This window comes from Homarus americanus, unplaced genomic scaffold (assembly GCF_018991925.1).
Source record: "Homarus americanus isolate GMGI-L3 unplaced genomic scaffold, GMGI_Hamer_2.0 scaffold50924, whole genome shotgun sequence".
Classification (NCBI taxonomy): domain Eukaryota; kingdom Metazoa; phylum Arthropoda; class Malacostraca; order Decapoda; family Nephropidae; genus Homarus; species Homarus americanus.
In genome coordinates this window covers 4,869,932-4,893,912 of record NW_024718094.1, presented here as the reverse complement: position 1 = coordinate 4,893,912, position 23,981 = coordinate 4,869,932, and the positions used below count along the sequence as shown (strand labels likewise).

At 38.3% G+C, this 23,981-nt stretch overlaps 2 protein-coding genes across 4 annotated transcripts; both read left to right on the top strand.

The window, feature by feature from the left end:
• The first annotated feature begins 409 nt into the window (after positions 1–409).
• LOC121859148 (chitin deacetylase 1-like) lies at positions 410–8,252 on the top strand. The gene is made up of 5 exons (XM_042355879.1): positions 410–511; positions 4,366–4,490; positions 4,881–5,040; positions 5,407–5,565; positions 6,309–8,252. Exons 1-5 carry the CDS (start codon positions 475–477, stop codon positions 7,481–7,483), a joined length of 1,656 nt encoding a protein of 551 aa, XP_042211813.1. The 5' UTR covers positions 410–474; the 3' UTR covers positions 7,484–8,252.
• Positions 8,253–12,624: 4,372 nt separating this feature from the next.
• On the top strand, positions 12,625–22,591 carry LOC121859147 (histidine protein methyltransferase 1 homolog). Of its 3 annotated transcripts, none has more exons than XM_042355875.1 (9): positions 12,625–12,737; positions 14,853–14,926; positions 15,207–15,346; positions 16,970–17,084; positions 18,117–18,195; positions 19,334–19,415; positions 19,735–20,093; positions 20,875–20,990; positions 22,529–22,591. In XM_042355875.1, the coding sequence occupies exons 2-9, from the start codon at positions 14,884–14,886 to the stop codon at positions 22,573–22,575; spliced, it is 981 nt and encodes a 326-aa protein (XP_042211809.1). In that variant the 5' UTR covers positions 12,625–12,737; positions 14,853–14,883; the 3' UTR covers positions 22,576–22,591. The 3 variants fall into 3 exon arrangements, with proteins under 3 accessions (XP_042211809.1, XP_042211811.1, XP_042211810.1); XM_042355876.1 differs by lacking the exon at positions 12,625–12,737 and adding an exon at positions 12,760–12,862; XM_042355877.1 differs by lacking the exon at positions 15,207–15,346 and having other exon boundaries at positions 12,645–12,737.
• Positions 22,592–23,981: the final 1,390 nt, after the last annotated feature.

The window sequence follows — 23,981 nt, the reverse complement described above, 5'->3', positions numbered from 1 at the left end:
GATCTGTTGTCTTTGTCTGTTGCACCTGTTGTCCTGCGCGAGGTGTCCTACCAGAGGACGTGGATCAGGTTATCCAGCCTGAGGCCTCGAGAACTGTTGTCCTAAACCAGCTGAGAACTAGCTGTTGGTTGGTGAAGCCAGCGTGGCAGTGGCAGGGCGGGATGAGGCGGGGCTTACCGGAGCCCTGCCCACATCCCGTTCCGACTCCCCCCCCCCCCTTGCCCAAATTTTTGGATTATTTTAGATCTTCATCTATGATTCTGAGGATGTTCCACATATTAGGTCAAAAAGGGGTTAAGAAGAGGTCAGTATAGGGGTCAGAGCTGGTATGACGGCCTCGACCCTTGAGGGAGGTGAAAGTAACCGGGTGGTAGAGCTGTGCGGCGGCCCACGGCCACCTCCTGCGCATGCGCTGACTCCAGGTTTACTATATAAGTATAGGTGACTGTTGGCCGGGGACCTCAGGAGTACACCATGATACGTCGAGTTACTACGTCACTTCTCGTCCTCCGTGAGTGATAACTTTACCTTGTTTAACCTCACATTTCCCTCAACTCGTCCTATTTGTGGCACATGTTGCGGTGGATCTATTAAACCTGTGCGACAAGCGGGACGTCCTCGTTAAGTGTGTGTGGGGGGGCGCGCTGTGTGTGCTCGCTCCAGGGCTTTAACTTATGTCACACTTAAGCAAGCGCTTCAGTCTCAAAGAAGAGTGACTTTTGGCATCAAGTGTTAGGTTCTTTGAGAAAGTTTTTGAGCTGTGATGGTGATTAATGATTCTGATACCTTTCAAAATTATGAAAATATTTTTATCCAAAAAATATTCCAAATTCAGTATCGCCAAATTCTTATCATCACCAGCTCTGTTAACAGTCCCCAAACGGTGTGCCTTCCAAAGACCGCCACCACCACCTCCGACATAGTCCCGTCGCCGTTTGTGCTTTCCAAATAACCTGTGCTTGCTGTGGCGTAACTTGCAGCCAATGTTTTATGATGTAACGGAGGAGGTGGTGGAGGCATGAGGCAGCAGCAACAGTGAAAGTAGTAGCGGTGATTGGTTGTGGCTGGGAGCGCGCGGCCTGGTGATGATGGGGGGGTGGACGAGAGCCAATCCCCAAGTTCTCGAAGTTTCCAACACAAAATTTCCCTCTCTATCTCTAGTGATGTGACGACGCAACAAGTCACCATAACCTCGAGACAATCTTGACGTTATTTGTTTTACTACCGCCTTTTAACTATTATTTAATGGAGTCACCAAACACAGAAGTAAATCCTCTCATGAATCTCTCTGTAATCCGGATTTAAATGTGAATTTATTCTCCCTAACTAGAGACGGGAGGAGTCTTGGTTATTCAAAAGAGAGATTAGCTAAATGACATAACAATTGCAACGACATGAGACCGTAAGGAGTCTCGTTCTCTCATCTCCTGTAAAAGTGATGCAGGAATCTTTCGTTCTCCCAGACTGCGGGTCACACCACCTCCCTGTTTGGTTCACTGTGTACACCCGGTTGGTGACCAGCTGCCAAGGTAAATAGTAAAGATAGAAGACCGGTTAAAAGAAAATTTGAGAAAAATAGTTTAGCTAAGGATACACGAACGAGATAAGAGAAGAAAAAGGCAATAGATAGAGACAGAATGAGACAAAGAGGATAAGAAAAAGAGAAAGTAAATAAATGGAGAAAGGGGAGTAGTTAAACCTTGCTAATCGGCCCTGGTGATGGGATCAAATTCTTATAGGTTCTTAAAATAATTGGATAATTTGCTTCATAAGCGAAGGTGCCAGCGAGTTGACTAATCACACGCCTTTACAGATAAATATAAGTGAATACAAGTAAAAGGAAGTCACTTTTCACGTAAAGAATACGGATAGTCCAATGGCCAGTTAGCTAATTATATATGATTTGTTAATGGCTTGTTAGAAGTTGTGGTGTAATGAGTAATTTGTTTTATTTCCATATATAGTAGTAGTTACCTCCCCCCCCCTTCCCCTCCCAGTTCTCCCTGCCCCTCTGTTTCCTTCACTGTCCCTCCTTGTTCTCCCTTCCTCTCCCTGTTCCCCCTGTCCCTCCCTCTCCCTCCCCTGTATTAGTCACCGCAGACAGTGAAAGTGATGGCGAGGTTTTTTCCTTACCCCCCCCCTCCCCCCTCACAAGTCCAGGCCACAGTCTTGCCCTCTCTTCTTCCATTCCATCTTCTTCCCCTCTCACCATAATTCAAAGGCCATATTAACACTAAATCACCTTCTTTTCCTGCCCTCTCACTCATCTCACCTTCTTTTCCTGCCCTCTCACTCATCTCACCCTCTTTTCCTGCCCTCTCACTTACCTCACACGCTTTTCCCTCTCAACCTATTCATCGACCCACTCCATACACCACCACCCACTGTTCCTGTGCCTTTTCACCATACCCCTTCCTCTTCCTCTCAACATTCCACCTTCTACTATTTCGCTCACTCTCCCCTCCCCACACCCTTGTCTCTCCAAATCTATTCTTTAGCTTTAAGATTTAACATACACACACACACATACACACACACTCTCAAACTACCACTTTCTCCTCCATTTTAGAGATAGACTGGATCGCCCGGTGACATATTTGTCATCGTTCAAACTGGTATGATCAACTCATTATACCTTTGCCTTTTACATTCTTCTTTTTCTCCTCCGTTTTTTTACGCTTCCAGTTACGTAACATAATGTCAAATAGCTCTGTTGATGTCCGTGTGTCAGTCTAGAATTTTGCTGACAACTCTATATCGTAAACACGGCTGTTTGTTTACATTTACTTGGACAACCTACTCGAAATAATTCGATTGTTTTTAATGTAGGTGTGTGTATTTAAGGTTTCCAAATTGTACTGATCGTGCAAAAAAATACATAATGGGAACTGAGAGAGAGAGAGAGAGAGAGAGAGAGAGAGAGAGAGAGAGAGAGAGAGAGAGAGAGATATGATTACCTATAGATTTAAACTTGGATAGTTTTAAGATTACTACAGTATAAACAAAATTCTCAGTTTGGCGTTTGACTCGACCTTCACAGCACTACGCTCTCAGTCTCGTAAATATACAGTCACGTCGGGTGTTACGACTCTCTCAAGTATTCCAATCTTTATGTACATACACCATGATCGTATGCTAGTTAATCTCGTTTGAATCCTCAAGACATATTATTTCACACCTACCATTTCTACACGTAATATGATCACACTATGGCATCTACCTGAACCGTAAATAACTTTGATTAACACTACGAATATTATTTGGTGGATTTCTTAAAAGTCTCGTCGTTATCATCTAATATTACTTTTACCATTTAGACACGGATTTTAAGCGCCGTTCTTACAGGTTACCACGTTCTATATAACATTCAACAACGCATTCTAACACCTTCATAATACTTTTAAAAGACTTCATTCTCTTAGTGTTCTAGTGGCGACGGAGTTGGAGAAAGCGGTTCAGTGGTGAGGGGGTGGGGGAGGATTCCTTGGCTCAGTGCCACCGTCTCCCAAGCTTTCCATTCGTGAGAGAGAGAGAAAGAGATAGAGATAAGGATAGATGGTAATTCTCTCACGTACAAAAGCATAGTAGTAACAGTAAAAGAAATACAGTAGTAGTAGTAGTAGCAGTACAGATGCTATCCCGTTGGCGATTATTCTGTACCTATACACGAGTCTATACACATAATCGAATTGTCATTCTAGGGGAGAAATCTTAGTCTTTTTTGGGGAAGTTCATTTGTGCTTGTTCATTAGTGTATGTCTCTGTTGTTAAATTCTGTTTTGACAATAATAACATCGTTAGTGGAATGATACGCGGTTACCATGGCAACGTACAGTATATAGCGATCCCAGATATTTTTTTTCACGGCCATTCAGCTTCATTATTATTATATAGCTAACGTGTTCACACTTAATTTCTCAAGGATATCTCTCTCTCTCTCTCTCTCTCTCTCTCTCTCTCTCTCTCTCCTGTGACTCATACATTGTTGAGTAATTCATTCATCTCTCTGTTTTCTGATTATTATACAATTCTTTCATTAAGGCTACCAATTACCCACCAATCTATCTTTCCCTCCATATTCCTACCCATAAGTCTAGCTATATATTAATCTATTTACCTGTCTATTCACCTCGCCCATATATCCAGCTATCTACCTTTATATATATATATATATATATATATATATATATATATATATATATATATATATATATATATATATATATATATATATATATATATATATATATATATATATATATATACAGTACATCTAATCATGTCAGCTATTCGTCTGACATTTGTTTTGTCGTTTTATAAGCATTCTGACATTTATTCATTCTATTTTTCCTTGTTGGTTTACAGTGGCGACAGGCTGGGTGGCAGCTCAGTCCAAGCTGGACATGGATCCAGAATTCTATTGTACTGGCGACCGTAGTAATGAGTACTTCAGAAAAGATTTTGGACCCCCAGACCAATTTGCTGATCTTGTAAGTATTATTTTACACACCTATGGACAGTAATAAATTATAAATTGATATAGATATATATATATATATATATATATATATATATATATATATATATATATATATATATATATATATATATTTATTTATTTATTTATTTATTTATATGACTTTACATAGAGCGTAACTGCTGAGGGAAATGACTTTGTTTACTGTTGCCGCTTAAGAAAGTATCAAATGAATAGATTATTTTAGTGAAGTTTATGTTTGTTTTATCAAGAATCTCAAATAATCAGGATTTCAGCCCAGGTCAAGTGACTAGACTCGTACTATCGGCTTCTTACACACTACCAAGAACTTTAATTGACCAACAGTTTCACTTAACATGTCCACTTATTTGCCCCACCACAGTACAAAGCCAACTGCGGCATCTACTACCTCTGCATCGCCGGTTCTCCTGCGTCTACAAAGACGATCACTCAGAACCAGTGCCAGACTGAACTTTACTTTGACATTCAGCAGCAGATCTGTGACCGCAAAAGGCAGGTCACGAACTGTGAAGTAATTACCAGTAAGTAACGGCTCTCTCTGGATGTTGTTTTAGATTCAAACCATACAGTATATGACCATCAAAAGTACAAGGAAAATATAAGATAAAACTATTTTAATCACAACAATAATAATGATAATAATAAAAATTATTATTCCATTCAAACAAAGATATAGAGGCTGTAAATTAACTAAAACATATCATCATGATTGAAACAAAACCGTAGGTGTTTTTTATAAATAAGAAATATTTCAGGCGAAATTAAAGAACAAAACAAAAAGGATTATTTGAGTCATACATTAAGTCTTAGTTTGGTATAATAGCTAATTGTTACTGATATCCATTGTCCTTCCCCCTTAATCTAATGGTATGTATGTCCGTCCACAGAGAAGCACCCCCCACAGCCCATATGGCCATTACCGGAGGGTGCGGTATCAAATTGCCCCGGGGATGAGATCGAGTGTGGGTCAGGGGAGTGTATGCCCAAGAATCGGTTTTGTGACGGTACTCCAGACTGTGCCGATGACTCCGACGAGAACGCCTGCAGTAAGTAACACGCAATGACCTTCTACCTGGATTGTTAGGTTAGATTAATGGAGTGAACCGTGAAACAAGCATGAACTACAGCATCTCCAATAAACCTCCATTTTGTGTCAGGTGGTGTAGGTCAGTGTACGTCACCTAGATGTTAATTAGTATATCCTCACTACTTATGTAAGGTTAGCTTAGGTAGCCTGTCAGTTATTGTACTGTGGTTAACTTTTACACACTGTACAGAACTGCCCAAATTGAATAAGGTGTTAACCGTTGCACACTTTAAGATCTATTCTACCGCCTGCTGGATGTTGGTTATGTTAGATTAGGTTAAGATTAGTGTTACGATGTCTTACGTTGATTAGGTTAGTTTTGGTGTAAATTCCTGTACTGCTCTGCTTAGTCTTAAATTAGATCAGCTTAACCCCTTCATTATAGAACGCCACTTTTTAATATCTGATTTAGCTAAAGCATGACGATTTTCTTTTGCACCTTCAGGGTCACTAATGATTGTGTACAATGAAAGACAAAAGTCGTGTCGTGAAATTTGGTGAAAACATATGCCGTAGGGCTAAACTTTTGGTGCGTTCTGCCTTGTGGTAGGGGACGCTCATAATGTTTCACGAGTTATATTTAATCTTCGGACAAACCAGCGACACGACTTTTGTCTTTAATTGTACATATTATAATCTATTTATCTCCCCCACCCCCCTCTCTCTCTCTCGTCTCACTAAACTTGTGTGGTATCCCAACAGCCCCCGACAAGGATCCCAACCGCGCTGACGTGTGTGACCCTCGCACCTGCCAGTGGGATCAAGGCTGCTTCTGCTCCGTCGACGGCACCCTCATCCCTGGTGGCCTCACCGTGGACCAAACTCCCCAGATGATCACCATCACTTTCACCGGCGCCATCAACGAGCGGAACTTCCGCATCTTCCAAGACATCTTCAAAGATACCGTCAAGCACAAGGGCAACGAATGTACTCCCAAGGGCACCTTCTTCGTCTCCCATGCCTTTACTAACTACTCGGCTGTCCAGGAGCTGCATCGTGTAGGACATGAGATCGGCGTCAGCTCCATCACCAATAACGACAACCCAAACTACTGGAGTGGCCTTTCCTCCCTCGACTATGAGTCAGAGATGGATGGTGCTCGTATCATCGTCGAAAAATTCGCTAATATCTCTGCCAACGAGATCTTGGGACTGCGTGTTCCCAAGCAGCGAGTTGGTGGCAACAAACAATTCCGCATGATGGTTGACTGGGGTTTCTTGTATGACTCGTCCATTTCTGCCCCCATGGGCCGCCTGCCCCTGTGGCCCTACACCCTCATGCATCGTATGCCCCACAAGTGTCTGGGTACTGACCAGAACTGCCCCTCCCAGAACTTCACTGTGTGGGAGATGGTGGTCAATGAGCTTGACCGTCGTGACGACCCACAGTTCGACGAGAAACTAACTGGTTGTCACTTCGTGGACCAGTGCGCCAACCTCCAGACCCCCAACCAATTCCGCAGGTTCCTCGACAACAACCTCGCCCGCCACTTCCGAACCAACCGTGCCCCTCTCGGTCTTCAATTCACATCTGCCTACTTCGAGACTCGTCGTGACTTCCTCAAGGTGTTAGTAAAGTGGGTGAGAGAAACTGCCGAGGCCGGAGATTACTACTTTGTCACCATGCAACAAGTCATCAACTGGATGGAAGCCCCAACTGAGATCGCCGCAATAAAAGACTTCCAAGAATGGAAGGGTAAGTGCGATGTAAAGGGTCAGCCATACTGCTCCCTGCCCAACCCTTGCAACAAAAAGGTACCTCGCATCTTCCCCAACGAACAGGAGATGTTCCTCTACACCTGCATGGAATGCCCCAGAACCTACCCCTGGCTCGGTGATCCCCTTGGCAATGGTTTCCTCGACTTCAATAATTTCTAAACATCCAACTATTACTTATCTGTCTCTTAAATCTCTCAGCAAATTTCTCACTCCTCAGTAACATTAGCAATGCTCTCTTGAACATTACTACAATAATCATTCTTTTCTAGTCTCGTTTCCATGGCATCTGTGCAGGTTGACTTTTCGTGTCCTGCAGGCGCTTGGATAGAAGACTTTACGAATAAACACAATTACTTGGATCTTTGTGACTGTTCCATGAAGCACTCGGCGTATCAGTCCTCTTAAGTATCCTCATGTAGACAATCAGATAACTTAATAGTCGGTAAAGATTTCCGGGGCGGCGAGATACTGACAAATAAACCAGTCCAGCCTCACTGGGTACATGAAGACCAGGGAACTATTCCTGGGCGATGTTTTCCTTGGTGCCATTAGAAAGTATTACTCCTGGGTACTCTTCCTGGCTACTGTCTGTGCGTGCTACCCCCGGCGAGCATCCCTAATTACCACAAGTACACCCCGAACTACCATCAATAGCAAGCTCTTCACCTACTGTCCCCCTGCAAATTTCCCCACCTCTCATCCCCAGCACGCTAACACCCTCCCACCAACTATGTGTAGGTCCCATGGCTAGGTAGAGTGCCCAGGCGTCGTCCCCAGTGTGAATGGTGGCGTGATAGTCCCTATTGCTGTATTTTTATCAGTGTTGGTAACCTCCTTGTACACGTGGCTATCACTGTTGTATTATAGTGTACAGATATTTTTTTTGTTATTCGTTTAAAGTATTTCCAATTAAAATAAACACATGTGTTGTAGTGGTTTTATTTTCACACTTAAACGGAGACTTATCCTGTTATGAGTCAAGTTCCGGAATCTTTAAGTTGTTTACGGGGATTCTTTCCACTAACTGGGTGTAAGAAAACGCATGTAATTTCGACGACATTTTAATCGTCATCTTTAAGTTCTTGGATCCCCAGTCACGAGGGAAAAAAACAAATCCTTGACAATCTGGTCTTTATGATGTGGACGGATGATCAGTGGTAAGTGTATTTCAAAACATTGAATCAAAATATTCAAAAGTTTTTGGCCTGAATTAGCATCAGATTTCTTTCAATGTACGTAAATGAAAATTTATCTGAATAATGATAAAATAAATGTAATTGCACACACACATACATGTAACCTTGTAGTGGAGACTTGTAACTAGTGTGAAGGTTTGTAACTTGTGTTAGCTTCACCACTGTTACCATTGTAACGCTAGTAACTTATCTTGTAGTTTCAGCTGTTAAGTTAAATTGTTTCAGATTATTTGGTATTCACATAATGTTTCCTTTCTATAATTATTACAAGAATATATGTACAGTATGTTGGTGTAATGACGAATTAACCAACAAGAGAATATACAGTCTTCAACTGTCTCAAACACCCAGTAACGGATTAAGCTTAATAGGGGCCTGAGGCACAGATCAACTTGGGGCTCCCTACCCTCAAGGTGTGTGTATATATATATATATATATATATATATATATATATATATATATATATATATATATATATATATATATATATCAAGAACAAAATATACCAAAATTTATCAATGATTACATCAATATTAAGCTTCTGCAAAATAACACATCCAATGTTCATAAGAGACAGAAAATTGAGACGTTGCTAGGACATCGTTTTATATGCTTCAACTTTGAGAATGTTTGGATTTGGGGGCCCCTTAGACTCGGGGGGCCTGAGGCCAGTGCCTCAAGTGCCTCATGGTTAATCCGGCCCTGCAAACACCGGTCACATTAGGCTGTGTAAACTGGTTGATGGCGCGGGGAGAACACCTTACTGTTATTTGCTACGTGACCGGAAATGATGACCATTACTTCCTTGACCATTATCTAATTAATTCAGGTGACGATGAATACATAATATGAATATGTATTTATCCCACATTTAAATAAGTACTGACTTTATTTTGACAGGCTAAAACACACACACACTATCGGACCGTTTTTTATTCAAGAACCCTAAATGATTACTATATTTTAGGACGTGCAATAAACAGGAACCTAAAAATGAAGGCTGCTGTAGGAGGATGGCTCACTCCAATGGGCGAACTTATTCACCCCCGACTGTGGGCACTGCCAAGTGGCTGCAGAAATTAAAGGGAGGGAGGGAGGGAGACGCACATTTTGGTGATTGCACTGTTTTGTTCTGTGCAAATTATTTAACCATCTACAGTGGGATACAATTGTTATGCAGGATGAATTGTTCCAACAACACCATAACCAACAGAAGCCCATCCATCTTTCGTCAGATTTCCAAAAGGTCCAGAGAGGCAAGTCGTAAACCTACTTCTGTCAATTTAGACTGTTCATTAGTTTTATGAGTTCTTTCTTTACTTAATGCATTTAGTATTGATAACGATCCACTCTTCAGAGTTGTTTGTGCACATCAGAGTGAGGGTTGTGAACTTTGGTACAATCTGCCAGAGAGCGTTGCGACGGCACCGAGTGAGCTCATTCAAAACCAGATTTAACCAACACTGGAGCAGGTACAGATACATTCTGGAATCAGTACATGCCCAGTACTTGCCAACAGTGCGTAACAGAGACGTGACCGATCGCTCACACCAAAACAAGTTATGGTATTAAACAATTCAAAGCAAAAAAATAAATAATAATAATAATAAAAAATACAGTACAAAACAGATGAAGCTCCAGCAAGAGAAGAGAGTGAGTTCCTATATTATTAACCACGACATGTTGTATTGTTGAAATGATCCGCCAGCCTTGGATAGTCCAATCGTAACGTACAGTAATTGAATTTATCTAAAAACTTTCACTACTATTCTTGTAGACATAAAATACTATTACTGATTACAGACCTAAGAAAAGGACCCTCCTGGAAATAAGCACCTGACAGCTCTGTCGGCTATCCTTGGTCAAATGACCTCACTGTTTACCTGCACTCTCTCGGCACACAGGAAATTGTATACTCCCACGGCCTACGTGCACTGTATATCTATATTTATGCTGACCTCCAAGATCTAAGCACATGGAATCAGAGGCAAGATTATGGTATGAATTAACAACTGGCTCGAAGACGGGCAACAAAGATTGATAATAAATGGAGTGCATTATTAATGAAAAAAAATCTCAGTGGAGTACTACAAGACTCTATCCTTGGACCAGCCTGTTTGTGATCTACATAAACGACATCGAGCCTCATTGTCGGACGACACGAAGATATTTGGAAAGGTAGCAAGTCAAGACGACTTCGCAACAATGCAGGAAGACCTGCATCAGCTGTTCAAATGGTCTCGAGACTGGCAAATACTCTTTAACATTACGAAATGCAAGACCTTTCACGGATACAACAACCCTAAACAAAAACTCTTCTGTTAATAACACTTTCCTGGCTACTGTCGGTAAGAAGAAAGATTTTGGGGTTGTGATTAGATCATTCACTGAAAGCGGCGCAACAGTTAGTCGGGGTAGCAACGAGGAAAGCAAATCGAGATTTGGGAATTATAAAGCGTACCTTTGAGTACAAAGATAGGAAAATGCCCCAGTCTGGATTGCTGTATACGAGCATGGAAACCCTACCTCCAGAAGGATCTAACATCCCTAGAAAAGGTGCAACACAGAGCGACTAAGATGATTCCGGAACTATGTCACCTCGATTATCCCAGTAGACTGAAGGCCTTAGGGCTAACAAATCAACACGAGACATAACTACAAGCTCGCCAATTATCAAGCAAAACAAATATTAGGAAATATTTTTTTTCACAGAGAGGGTGGTAGACCTATGGAAGTGTCTACCAGCTGAAGCTGTGGAATCAAGAACAGTACAATGTTGGGAAAAAAAAAGACCTAGATAAAATGATCAAGAACAATGGCCTCTTTCCGCCGCCATGGCCACCTCTAGTACGTAGCCATAAGGTAAATAATTATGTTACTGTCAATGTGTCAAATCAGGCAGTCAGTAAAATACCCGTGAAACTGTTCCGTTTTACATTATTATGTTGTCTATAGGTTAGGTTAGGTTAGATCAGGTTCGGTTCACTGTGGAGTTTAATTTATTTTATTTTTGCAGTTCTCAGTTGAATAACCTAATCTAACAAAAATGAAACGGAAAATTTTCACATTGACTAACATATAGGAATATAAGAACATAAGAATGGAGGAAACTGCAGCGGGCTTATTGGCCCATACTGGGCAGTCACATTAACACCCAATCCCTATTGCTCATATATACATCCAACCTATGTTTGAAGCTATCCAGCGTATTCGAGTTAATGATGAGGTTTGGTAACTTGTTCCATTCATCCATTACTCTATTTCCAAACCAATGTTTTCCTATTTCGCACCTAAATCTAAATTTGTCTAATTTAAAACCATTGTTACGAGTTCGCTCCTGGTAGGATAGTTTGAGTACCTTTGTAATGTCCCCTTTGTTTAGCCCTGACTTTAATTTATACACCTCTATCATATCGACCCACACTCTACGTCTATCGAGGGAGTACAAATTAAGATGCTTTAGCCTGTCTCTGTACTCAAAGTTCCTAATGCCCGGGATTAGTCTTGTCATTCTCCTCTGAATTCTTTCTAGGGATTCTTTATCCATTCTGCAATACGGTGACCAGAATTTAACTGCGTAATCCAAGTGAGGTCTCACAAGCGCAAGATATAGTTTTAGAATGACCTCTCTAGTCTTGTAACTAACACTCCTTTGTATGAACCCAAGTAGTTTATTAGCCTTGTTTCGAGCAAATGCACATCGTTTACTTGGCTTAAGATTCCTACTTAGCTGAGTACTTATCATTACTCCTAAATCTTTCTCACATTTGAATTTCTGTATAACATCGTTGTTCATCTGATATCTGGTTTCTCTGTTTACATCTCCTAGACTAAGTACTTTACATTTGTCCACATTGAATTTCATCTGCCATTTTCCAGACCATTCGATTTTTTTTTTAGATCTTCCTGTAGTTTTGCGGAGTCTTCATCAGATTCAATTGCACGCCTTATTATAGTGTCATCAGCACTAATCCATGTTTATTCAATTATAAATCTGTATGGTAATTTTACTGAATTATTATTATTATTATTGCTTTTCCTAATAAGAGAAACTATACATGATAACATATTACAGTATACAGTAATTACAAATCCGGGTTCTGCGTCATGTTTACCCGAGGAGAAGCGACCAAAACATGCTGCCATAAGCGGTGTGGATCTGCTTCTCGCTTGAGTGCAGTCAATTAAACTTTAGAGAAATATTTTAGTCTAAAGAGTATGTTTACGACGTTTTCTATTTGGTGTTTTACACAGCTTCGCTTATCTGTTGGAAGCATAATGTGTTGTCTAACGGTGGACACTGCTGCCATATGGCATCACGAAAATTGTGACAAGTCCCAGGTTGTTGATATGACTTTCTGCCTCATTTACACACAATTACAGGGTCCCAATTGTTTCTCTTACTATTGACTTCACAACATACAGATATTGTTTCTCACTTTTGAGCTTTTTTTTCATTCTTCTATCTTTATGGTTCTTTATTATTAGTAATAGTGTTACTATTATTATTATCATTAATATTTTATTTTATTTATTTACTATGAATTATTAGAATTATTATATTTATTATACAGTAATTATTATTATCATTATTACATTTTTGCCCCTCAGGCTCCGATGTGGGTCAGTGACCTGTTCCCGGGTGGGCTAATCCCTGTAAAAAAAAAAAAAATAATAATTAAATAATAATGGTTTGGACTACGCTAGCCTAACCCTAACGCTTCTCAGTCAGTTTGCAAATCCCCCCCCTCCCCCTCCTTACCATAGCTTATCGGCAGTTGATATTTTGCCGTGACCGGCTAAGTTCTTACTAACGCTATTTTACCGTGAATGTGCTCTGATTGGCTAATTGTCCATTAGGTAAATATTACTTTATTCCTTTAATCTTCTAGCATCTCAAAAATATATTTTTCCTATGTATTTTGCTGTGTTTTGAATGAATTTGACCATGTCAAAACTGTCGCAAATCAAATTTTTTTTAGCTATGACAACCCTACCCCACCCCTAATTGGGGACCCCCGTGGGAACCGGGGGTTTTGAGAGGGAGGAAACTCACAAACGGGTGATTTTCGCCAGTTTTGAAGGTCAAATTCATTCAAAGCAGCAAAGTACATAGGAAAAACATTTTCATTGCTAAAATATGCATCCTAAACTAACCTAACAGTAAATGTTACTTTTATGTGATTGGTCATGAGCAGAGCTGTCCAGCACATAAGCAACTGGATTTCTGAAGATGACAGCGGGTCACCTGATAATGGCAATGTCAAGGTTAATTTCCTAACCAAAACTTTCGAGCACCATATCTTCTTTATTATGCATTTGCGACTGAAATATCATATAAGAAAATTGTCTTGTAATTTTCTGTAGGTTTCACATGTGTTGCCAGATTTATCATTAAGAATTATAGGACTAAAGTTACAAAATACCATGCAGTTCTAGCAAACAACGCGAGAACTATGTTTGACCGTGACTGGCAGCATTTGGCATTTATTTAGCCATGAGTCAATTGTTGTGTAGCTGTAAACATACCTAGCCATATTTCTGTTGTGCATGGAAACTTAATATTATAAAAGAGGCAACATTTACTAGAACCTGACTTAACCAACAGAAACCTACCTAACTTCCTAGTCGGGGGGCGGATACCCCGTCATATTAAACAGAAAATGCTTAGCCAATCAGAGAGCACTCTCAGTAAAATAGCGTTAGTAGGAACTTAGCCGGTCACGGCAAAATATTCACTACATAGCCTATCCTCTTTCATCATCCTACCCCCCTCCCAGTTCTCTTCCTATCTCTTCACCCTCAACTGGTCCTTCCATTGAAGCAACTCTCCATTTCCTCCCAAACCTCTTGTTCTTCTCCAATTAATTCCATATCTTATTTTTTCCTTCCTCCCCAGCCACTAAATCAAGAAAAAATAAGCACCTGACAGCTTTGTCGGCTCTCCCTGGTCACATTGCCTTACTGTTCAGTTTAGCATTGTTGTTTATCTGCACTGGCTTGACACTGTACAGTTATACTGTACTGCACTGTACCTATACATTGTCTTTATTCATACTGAACTGTATAGTTTATAAACATGCTTATCCAATTATAAACCTGTATGACAATTTTATTGAGTGAATTTTATTATGATTATTATTATTATCATCTAATATCATCATCTTTATCTTTATTAAAACCGTTTGTGAAACTTGCCCAGGGCACAAAAATGCCTGGCTATGGGTCTGCCATAAGTACTGTAATGAGAATTGTCTGTTTCCTGTACATTGAGACAAGTTTATTGTTCATTGGTGTCTAATATTACATTGAGTATAAATTTATGTTTCAGGTAAACCAGTACATGCAGAAACAAATGCATCATGTTTAAGTTCAACTTTAATTTAGAAACAGAGGAGCAGAATGGTAAGGCAACAAGAAATTATGGTAAATATTCTTTAAATGGCTGTGGCTTCTTTTTGTTATGAGAATAAACAAAACAAAACTATTCTCATAAGAATTTCAAGTTCCAAATCACTGTTGAAACCTAATCTAACCCACAGACAATTGCAGGCATATATGTCATACTTTCCAGGCTCAGTCAGAAAATATTTCATATTCAGTTCTTCATTTTGTTTCACATACCGTAATCTTTTTGCACATTTTAATGATTGCTCACGCCATAATGTGTTATACTATATTGCAGATTCTCCTGCTGTAGCATCTGAATCAGAGCTAAATTCACAGTGTTGGATACCAGCACAGAAACATGAAGTATTGCCAACACATCTCCAATCACTTTCTGAAGACACTGTAATTGAAGCAGTTACAATAGATCAAACAGAAGTGAGTTTTTGTTTATGACAACCCACAATTAGCTAGTCTTCCTTAGTTATGTTTTGCTCTTTGTACACAAACTTTAATTATTGTGACTAGAGATGACATATCCAAGTATGACAAGTGCCATAAATGAAAAACAGAGAAAAACCAGTTAAAGTTTGCAAACCTTCAAATTACCTTAACTTTGGAATCAGTGAAGATATTAGAGTGATTCAAGTGGCAGATTGTAACATTGTTAGTGCAGATTTAATTGATACTAGTGAAAGACATCATACATGTTGTTTTTGGGCATACCAGCACTTGTCCTACTTCAGTTCTGTGCTCCTTATGTGACTTAGGTTCCTTTTCTCTTTCTGGTGAGGGTTATCATGACCACAAGAGCCAGGGATCTTCCAGTAGGTGATAGGTTGAGTCTTTTAAGAGGATTCTGAAAACAGGAACAATGACCCCTTAAAATAGTTTTAGATAGAAGATGGTGAAGTCACACAATAACTTTGTTGCAAAACAATATGATTCAGATATCCTAAAGAATTTAGTGGCTCGATTGTTAGGGAAAAACATTTTTCATCCATAAGGCCCAAATCAATGTAGGACAAGGCTTTTCCATGTTCATTAATCATCAGAGGCCTTAAAATTAATTACTGTATTTTAAACATTCAGTGGGTGATTTTCAAAATAAATTATACTAGATTTAGGATGTTCATGCATGAACAGGTAAAGTGACGATGAAGAGGAATTTTTTGATGACCTCTGTTGACCTAAAGAATATTTATCGGAATATGCCACTTCAAAAGCATTTTAGGAACCTAAAGTAAACAAACTCATGGGTAAACAACTTGTCGAGTGATGATAGTACAGTATACAGTAATGGTGGTACTGATAGTACTTACAGATATTTTAAGGTGTTTCTAAAATTTGTATCTGATAGTAAGCTGTAGCCCCACTTTTGCCAATTAAAAAAAAAAGTGCTGCTTATATTCGTATAATACGGTATAGCTATTTATATACTGTACAAGTATCCCTCGCCATACAAACATTCAAAATACGAAAATTCAATTGTATGAATTTCCTAAGTTACCACCCTGTTTTGGGTATTACGAACCCTTCCCCTACTTATTCGAATTTGGGTCTGTAACACGTAATTTAACTTGTGTGGTACTGTACTGTACTGTATTTATTAATTTTGTTTATCCTTTTCTAGCCATAATTTTTGCAACATAAGAAGCATATAAGGGCGTGTTCAAGAGAGTTCATGGACTGTACATGAAGCTTCTTTCTGTCTGAAAATGTGATATGCTGTAGGGATAAAAACAAGAAATCACTCTCAACAGCAGAGATGGTTAAGAGGCATGAACAAATTTTCATTGAAATTACATGAACAATACAGTACCCATGTTATTTAAATGGACAGATTTTCTTGAAAATTGCAGATCTTCCTAATGTTTTACCCCTGAACCTCATGCTGTAAAAGGAACTAACACAACTCCCCTTAATAATGTTAAGTCCTGGTTTATTTTACAATACTATACTATACTATAATACAGTACTTGAGAGTTGAACTTTTATCAAGCACCATATTCTCAAGTCAAACTGTTATAACTGAATTAATTAACTGTATCTACTTTGCAGATAAAGTATCTGAACATGAATTCTGCTGTGGAAAGATTAAAGAAATTGAGAGTTTCGACCAATTTATCAACAGCACTTACTGACCACAGTGACCTTGTGCCAGCAGTGTATGAAGGTTAGACCAAATGATTATGTACAAGCATTGACTCTCGCTGGTTTCTGCACACATCCAAACATAACTTTGTATCCATTACTCTCCCTTATTGTCTCATAATGAGAGGAAAAACAAATTACAATAATTTGAACATAGAGGCTCAAATTGAAAATTATACAGCAAGGTCTTATCTAGAAATATGACACCATGCAAATTTTTATGTTAAAGCAGATCAGTGAAATAGAAATCTCACAGTTGAATCAACTTGGTAAACAAAGTGACTCATAATGCATTAAAGATAAATGGAACCCATGATTCACTTTCTCATACTATGGCTCCTGATTGCATCATGATTTACTGAAAAATTTTATGTTAATAGTAACTGTGAATACAGAATACCAAGATGAATACACAAGAATTAAATCAAGTACAGGTAGCATCAACTTCTCAAGGAACAAGAAGCAAGAAATGGATTAGTGCTGCAATTGAAGATTGATACCACAAGCAAGTACAGTACTGTACTATATATTTGGAGCTACAGTTCCATACCCTGGTCATGCATGGTCTCTCTTTCCTTCCAACATGCAGCTCTCATCTTTTACATGGTTCTCAAATTTTTTCTTTCTTTTATTTGTTTAGCATGAATTCGTGCAATATGAGAATTTTGGGAAACGTATCTATGTTAAGCGTGAACTACCAGCAAACATTTAAGTAAAGGAGTGTGGACACAGGGAACTCACTCTCAAAGAGCATACCATAAGTGCACCATCCACCCAAGCCTTTGAGTACCGCTTGGATAAATTTTGGAGCAATCGGCCTGTAATAAGAGATTTAGAAGCCAAGATCATTGTGACTAGATACCACCCTGACAGTAGCAATCTGGACATGAGGCATCTGCCTGAAAATAATGACTTTGCCTAAGTATAAGTTGAAGATAGAGTACTGTAAATAGTTTTATTAAAGTTTCTTGTAAGACTTCTTGCATGTCATATGTGGGAATGGGAAGTTATTGGTAGGATCATCATATCTATTTTTTTTTCTTGCATTAAACAGGAGGCCTGAAAGTGTGGGAATGCACATGGGACCTTCTTCACTATTTTGCAGCCTCAGGTATCAAGATGAAAGGATGCAGGTAAATATTTTATAAACTTAGTTATGGAGGCATTCTAAGATAACTTTCATTTATTAAATATAATTGGTTGTTGTATTGTTATGTTAGACTATAATTTGTAGCCCAAATAATATATAGCTAATACTGAATGAAGATAAGTCTGTTTATCCATCTGCCTAGTTACTTATCAGTTTCTCATTATTCATTCATCTATACTGTATAGTATTTTACGAGGGCTAAAGAACATTGTAACAGTAAATGGAATGAAAGTGAGGAATTTGAGGTGAAAGTAGGGGTCCATCAAGGGTGTCTTGAGTCCCCTTCTGTTTATTGTGGTGTTAAGAGGCACTGTTGCTGAAGCTGTTGTATGTTGACAACTTAATGTTGATAGCAGATAAAACTGAAGAGGTAGTGGAGAAACTTGATGAAATGGGCTTAAAGGGAATGAGAGAGAACATAGTGATAAAAAAGTTAAGATTTTTTTGGAATTTTCAAATTCGAGATTTATTTGCACATACACATTAGTATTTAAATCTACTCTAACTAGACTCAGAAAGATACCATTACTTTTAAACTTTCTTCGAAGCTATTTAGTGATCCTTGCTGATCTTCCTTTTGTAAATTGGCCATTGGCTAATATGGAAATGACACTACTTCTAGAACCAGTCCCACTTTTCTTAAGATCCAACAAGAAATTTTTCAGTGGAGGGTTGGAGCTAGCATCCTTGAAAGTAATTTTTTTCTCACTCTCACCACAGGGAGAAAAGTCTCAGGGCTATACACTATGAGGATAAGTGATGATATTATTATTATTATTTTGTCCTTCTCTTTCATTGGAAGTTTCCACTACCACGACAAAAGTCATATGGGACCACTCACATGATCTGGTCATTGTTCTGTGGCCAATTTATCCCACAAGATTTTTTTTTTCATTATTTATACATCGCTGACTTCGTTATTGTTTTGGCTTTAACATAATCAGAAAAATAAATAAATAAGATGAGAATATGACTCCGAATAAAGAAAAAATTATTTGTGTTTCCAGTATCATGTCTCTGATATTTTCTCACAAACCTACCAAGGTACAGTACTTGTATATGTACAATATATCATTGACCTTAAGAGAAGGGTAGGTACAGTAATTTGGTTTACATTACAGGGTGCTGGAGGTGGGTTGTGGAGCTGCGCTGCCAGCTCTGTATGCTGCTATACACGGTGCACACATCACTCTCCAGGATTATGTAATTCTAGACTTATTTTATCATCTGCTAATGCATATATTTATAATTACATAGTAAGATTTTTTCCTTCTTTGAAAGGACTGTAGTTTAGCAGAAACTTAGCATAACTCTTGAGATTGTATTAAATAAGAGAATTTGTTGTCAGAGGTAGTAAGAGTGACTAAACATGCTGTGTACTCTAAAAGGTAGCCTTAATTGGGTAATTTGTTAACTAGTTGGTACTGCAGAGCTATTGAATGTTGCGTGAAATGTTTATCATTATACGTTGTGTATAGTACTGTACGGTATATATACTGTACGGGTACTTCATCTTTTCCAGAATGAAGAAGTCATTAATTTCATCACTATACCCAATGTTATATTGAATATAGCTAATGAATCATCAATCAATAATATAAACAATGCCACAGAATATCTCACTACTTCAAGAGACCTAGTTACAGATATCACATCAAAAGCCTCATTCTTCTCTGGTGATTGGGGTGATTTTTACAAACTCTTAACAAAGAAACAAAACAGTGAGCAGCTCACCAACGATGACCAAACAAGTAGAAATAAAGATGAAAGTCAAGAATATAAATTTGATATAATTTTGACATCAGAAACTATCTACAACCCAAATTGCCATGAAAAGCTGCTAAACCTTATGACTAATTCCCTGAAGCAAGATGGTGTTATGTATCCTTTTGACTGTTAGGGCTATGCAAAAATTTATTCCAAAGTATTTTATTAAAGATATCCAAATTACAGTACTGTATATATTTAATGTATGAAGTAGAATTTTCTCTCCTGGGCTGAGAAAATGGCTTTTGTAGTATAGTACAGTATGGGTATCTTATATTACAACATATTTGAATGTGTATTCTGTATGTTCCACTAGCTATTGCATTATGGGTCTTCCTGCATGCTTACTCCCATTTGCCAGATTCAGTCAAACTCTGTAATTTTTATGGAACATTGGATTGGGTGAATCATGTCCTTGTACAGTATTGACAAACTAGCAGATTTAATCCCTTAATCCTAAGAACCCTTCACTTGTGAGAATACTGTAATGGACTATAGCCCAGAAATCCAGTAAAACTATTGTTACACCTTATAAATAGTAGTAGCACTGATGGACCAATTGGCCATGGGCAAGAGTTGTAAGTCAGCACCCAAATGTGCCTGCATCTTACAACCAAGCAGGCAATAATTCAGAACCCAGACTCACTTGGCTTTCAGTTGCCAAGTCAGTCCTGAACTTTTCAGACATCTCTCATATGATTCCTTTGTTACGCTTATTTAGAGCTTTTATTTTATGAATAGACTGGTTTCTTAAATATTAGCATACACTTTAGGCACATTATTGAATAAGATAGAGTTGAAGTGTAGCCATGAGATACAAAAGTAATCACTGTACAGTATATGTTACAATATCTCTTACATTTACAACCAAGAAAGTTCCTTAACTTTGTACAAGATTACTTGCAGCAAAGAGTCATTATTTTGGTGTTGGTGGAGGAACATTGCAGTTCATTGATCTAGTAAAATGCCAAGATATATTGAACATCCAGACAACTGTTACAAACACTGAAGGTACGTTACCCCCATGAAGTTTGTTTATATCTGGTCATTTACATAAGGACTAGACCATGTAGATATTTTAATTAGAGTTATGCAATAAGAGATGATTTTAATGCAAATTTTAACTCAAATACAGTACACTCTCCCGATAGATGCCAGCCTCTAATTTAGACCATAAGCTCAATTTAAGAAAAAATTATTCTGAAAGAATATGTTAATTGTCAGCAGTTAGGGCAATATAAATGTCACAAAACCATTTATATTCTACCTTGCAATGGTCCAAAGCACTTGTTCACTGCTCACAAAGTTCTAAGGTACGTCCATCCGTCCATTATACTTCCCATGTGTTGCATAAATTATAGGGAGAGATAATACAGATATGTACAGTAAATATTAAAATACAGTGTACTGTGCATATAATGTTATAGTGAAGCAGATATTTTAACCTTTACAATGATACCTAAACAAATGACACAGAATGATTCAAGGGACACTAATGACATTACTGTACATGTATGTGCATAGAGTGATTGCAGTGTGAAGCTATAAATTTGTATTTTTTTTTGTTTAACCTCATTATACTGTAATTACATATACCACGTACAATATACCCATAGTGTTGCTTATTCAGTTACTGTACATAACCATAGAAAATATTACCCATGTAAGTGCCAGAGGATGGGAGAGAGAAACTGTATGATGTATATTTTTGAGAATTACTGTTTCTTGTTTGTGTTACATGTGTTGTTAATATGACTGTTTATATTCATCCCCCAAGACAAATGCTACTGTACTGGTGTTTGTGTTCATCTGCATATATTTGTGTGTGTGTGTGTGTGTGTGTGTGTGTATGTACACAACTGTGCATCCTTTTGTACATGTGTATTACTGTGCATGTAAATATGTTTGTATGGATATTGGTTAGTGCTGAATGGTTGAGTATAGGGAATGGTTATATATATATATATATATATATATATATATATATATATATATATATATATATATATATATATATATATATATATATATATACAGTCAACCCTCGCTTTACGTGGTCCCACATTCCGCGTTTCCACGTTAACGCGGTGCCCTGCCAGAACCTAACGTGCTCACATTACGCTGTGCATGAACCCCATTACGCGGAGTGTGTCCGGCGCGACGCTATTTTTAGATTCGCCCCACCCGCCTGCCCACCCACATCACGGCCTGGGGGGCGAAAATATAATAATACAGTAATAATAATAATAATTATATAATAATACTATAAATAATAATGATGACAACCATAAATAAATACAAAAATGAAAAAAATAAATCAAGAGTGGGAAATGATATACAGGACCAGTATGTATGTTGTGTTGTCAATAGTAAGAGAAACAATTGAGACCCTGCAATTGTGTGTAAATGAGGCAGAAAGTCAGATCAGCGACCTGGGACTTGGTCACAATTTATATATATATAGTAAATGTACACCTTGAATTGTAACATATGTTATTTGCAGAGATGGTTACATTTTTTTGGCACTGATTTTTTTTTCTTTCAATCAGGTGTGAAGAGAGAAATTCTTGAGATGAAGTTAAAGAAGCTCCAATAAATACAAGACAAATATAGTGTATGCATATTTTTGTTACCCTTCTCTTGAATTTATATTTAGTAACTCAATAAGTCATTTCACATGTTTGAAAGGACAACTTCTTTTGAGGAAATAATATAAGAACATTAACATCACTTTAGACACTAACGGGGAAGAGATGGCCAAGATATTATGGTCATGAAATGCTGACCTTTGTGTACAATAACCAATTGACAATTTCAGAGTTTGATACAACACTCCTTATTAAGTACAATATCTTGACTTTTTCTTCAAAAGTTCTCACAATATGACTTTTTTCTTTTTCTCACTCTCACTACCATAAACACTGCCATTAATTTTCCTCTAAAGTGCCAATGGGGTGCCAAATGCACAGAGGCCACATAATTTTTCACAAATCACCTTATGATTAACACCTCGGCTTATTTCATCTTAAGATTAACTACCCTAATATTAATCTAACACAACCAAACCCCAGGTAGCATTAGGGTCTTTAATCACCAGGTGAATTTAAACTAAGGGCTAATTTTCAGGTTATCCCTTCCATTTTTTTCAGTAAATTAGAAGCTATATTTTCCTAACTCACCCATCCTTACCAGTTTAGATATTCAATTAAAAGAAGTCAGTTAGTGAAAACCCCACACGTCTTAGATTACTGAATTCTGTTCTAGCAAACATTGACTGGATGAAGACATTTTGCGTATTTATGGGGCTTTTAAATCCCTAAAGAAAGTGAAACATGCTACGGAAAAGTTATAATGATCTCAGTTCATGACTTATTAAAAGATTCCAAAAGAATGGTAAGGTTAGGTTACGTTAGGCATTGTTTCATGAAAGATTGTGCTGGTCTGATAACCAAACTCAATTGGGAACAGGTAAAATAACCGTCTATCGTCTGCCAGAAACATTGGAGATTACTTTTACTGTACGTGTAATTTACTTTGTTCAGCTTCGACCAGTCAGGACAAAAGCTAGACAAATGGTGGAAATACAATTAAATAAAGATATGGCTCTCGCATCGCTTTTATTTTTTCCAAGTCCGGAAAACCGTGAGGGCAAACTTTTTCGAGGAGGGTTGTAAACTCTGGAACATCTACCAGAGAGTGTAGACGGCACCGAGTGTGAGCTCTTTTCAAGAGAAGACTTGACCAACACTGGAGCGGGTTCAGGTACATTCAGGAGCCGGTGCATGCCTTTGCCAACAGTGCGTGACAGAGACGTGACCGACGTCTGCAAGCAGCCGACCTTTTGGTGAAGAATATAAAGGAAAAGAGTCAGACCGACGCCTGCGCTAACAAGCCGATCAGTATAAGAGGATAAAAGTAAAAAAAAGCAATGGGTACTGATCATCGACCCACAACGGGGGGAGGGGGGGAATAAGAGTAAAAATAAATTAAAAATAAGAGAGA

Excerpts from the sequence above, each read along its gene's own strand:
- LOC121859148 (XM_042355879.1), top strand. The coding sequence starts at position 475 with ATGATACGTCGAGTTACTACGTCACTTCTCGTCCTCC. Across the intron at positions 5,041-5,406 it reads GAACTGTGAAGTAATTACCA|AGAAGCACCCCCCACAGCCC; the intron begins GTAAGTAACGGC and ends GTCCGTCCACAG. Across the intron at positions 5,566-6,308 it reads CTCCGACGAGAACGCCTGCA|CCCCCGACAAGGATCCCAAC; the intron begins GTAAGTAACACG and ends GTATCCCAACAG.
- LOC121859147 (XM_042355875.1), top strand. The coding sequence starts at position 14,884 with ATGTTTAAGTTCAACTTTAATTTAGAAACAGAGGAGCAGAATG. Across the intron at positions 19,416-19,734 it reads ACATCACTCTCCAGGATTAT|AATGAAGAAGTCATTAATTT; the intron begins GTAATTCTAGAC and ends CATCTTTTCCAG. Across the intron at positions 20,991-22,528 it reads AACTGTTACAAACACTGAAG|GTGTGAAGAGAGAAATTCTT; the intron begins GTACGTTACCCC and ends TCTTTCAATCAG.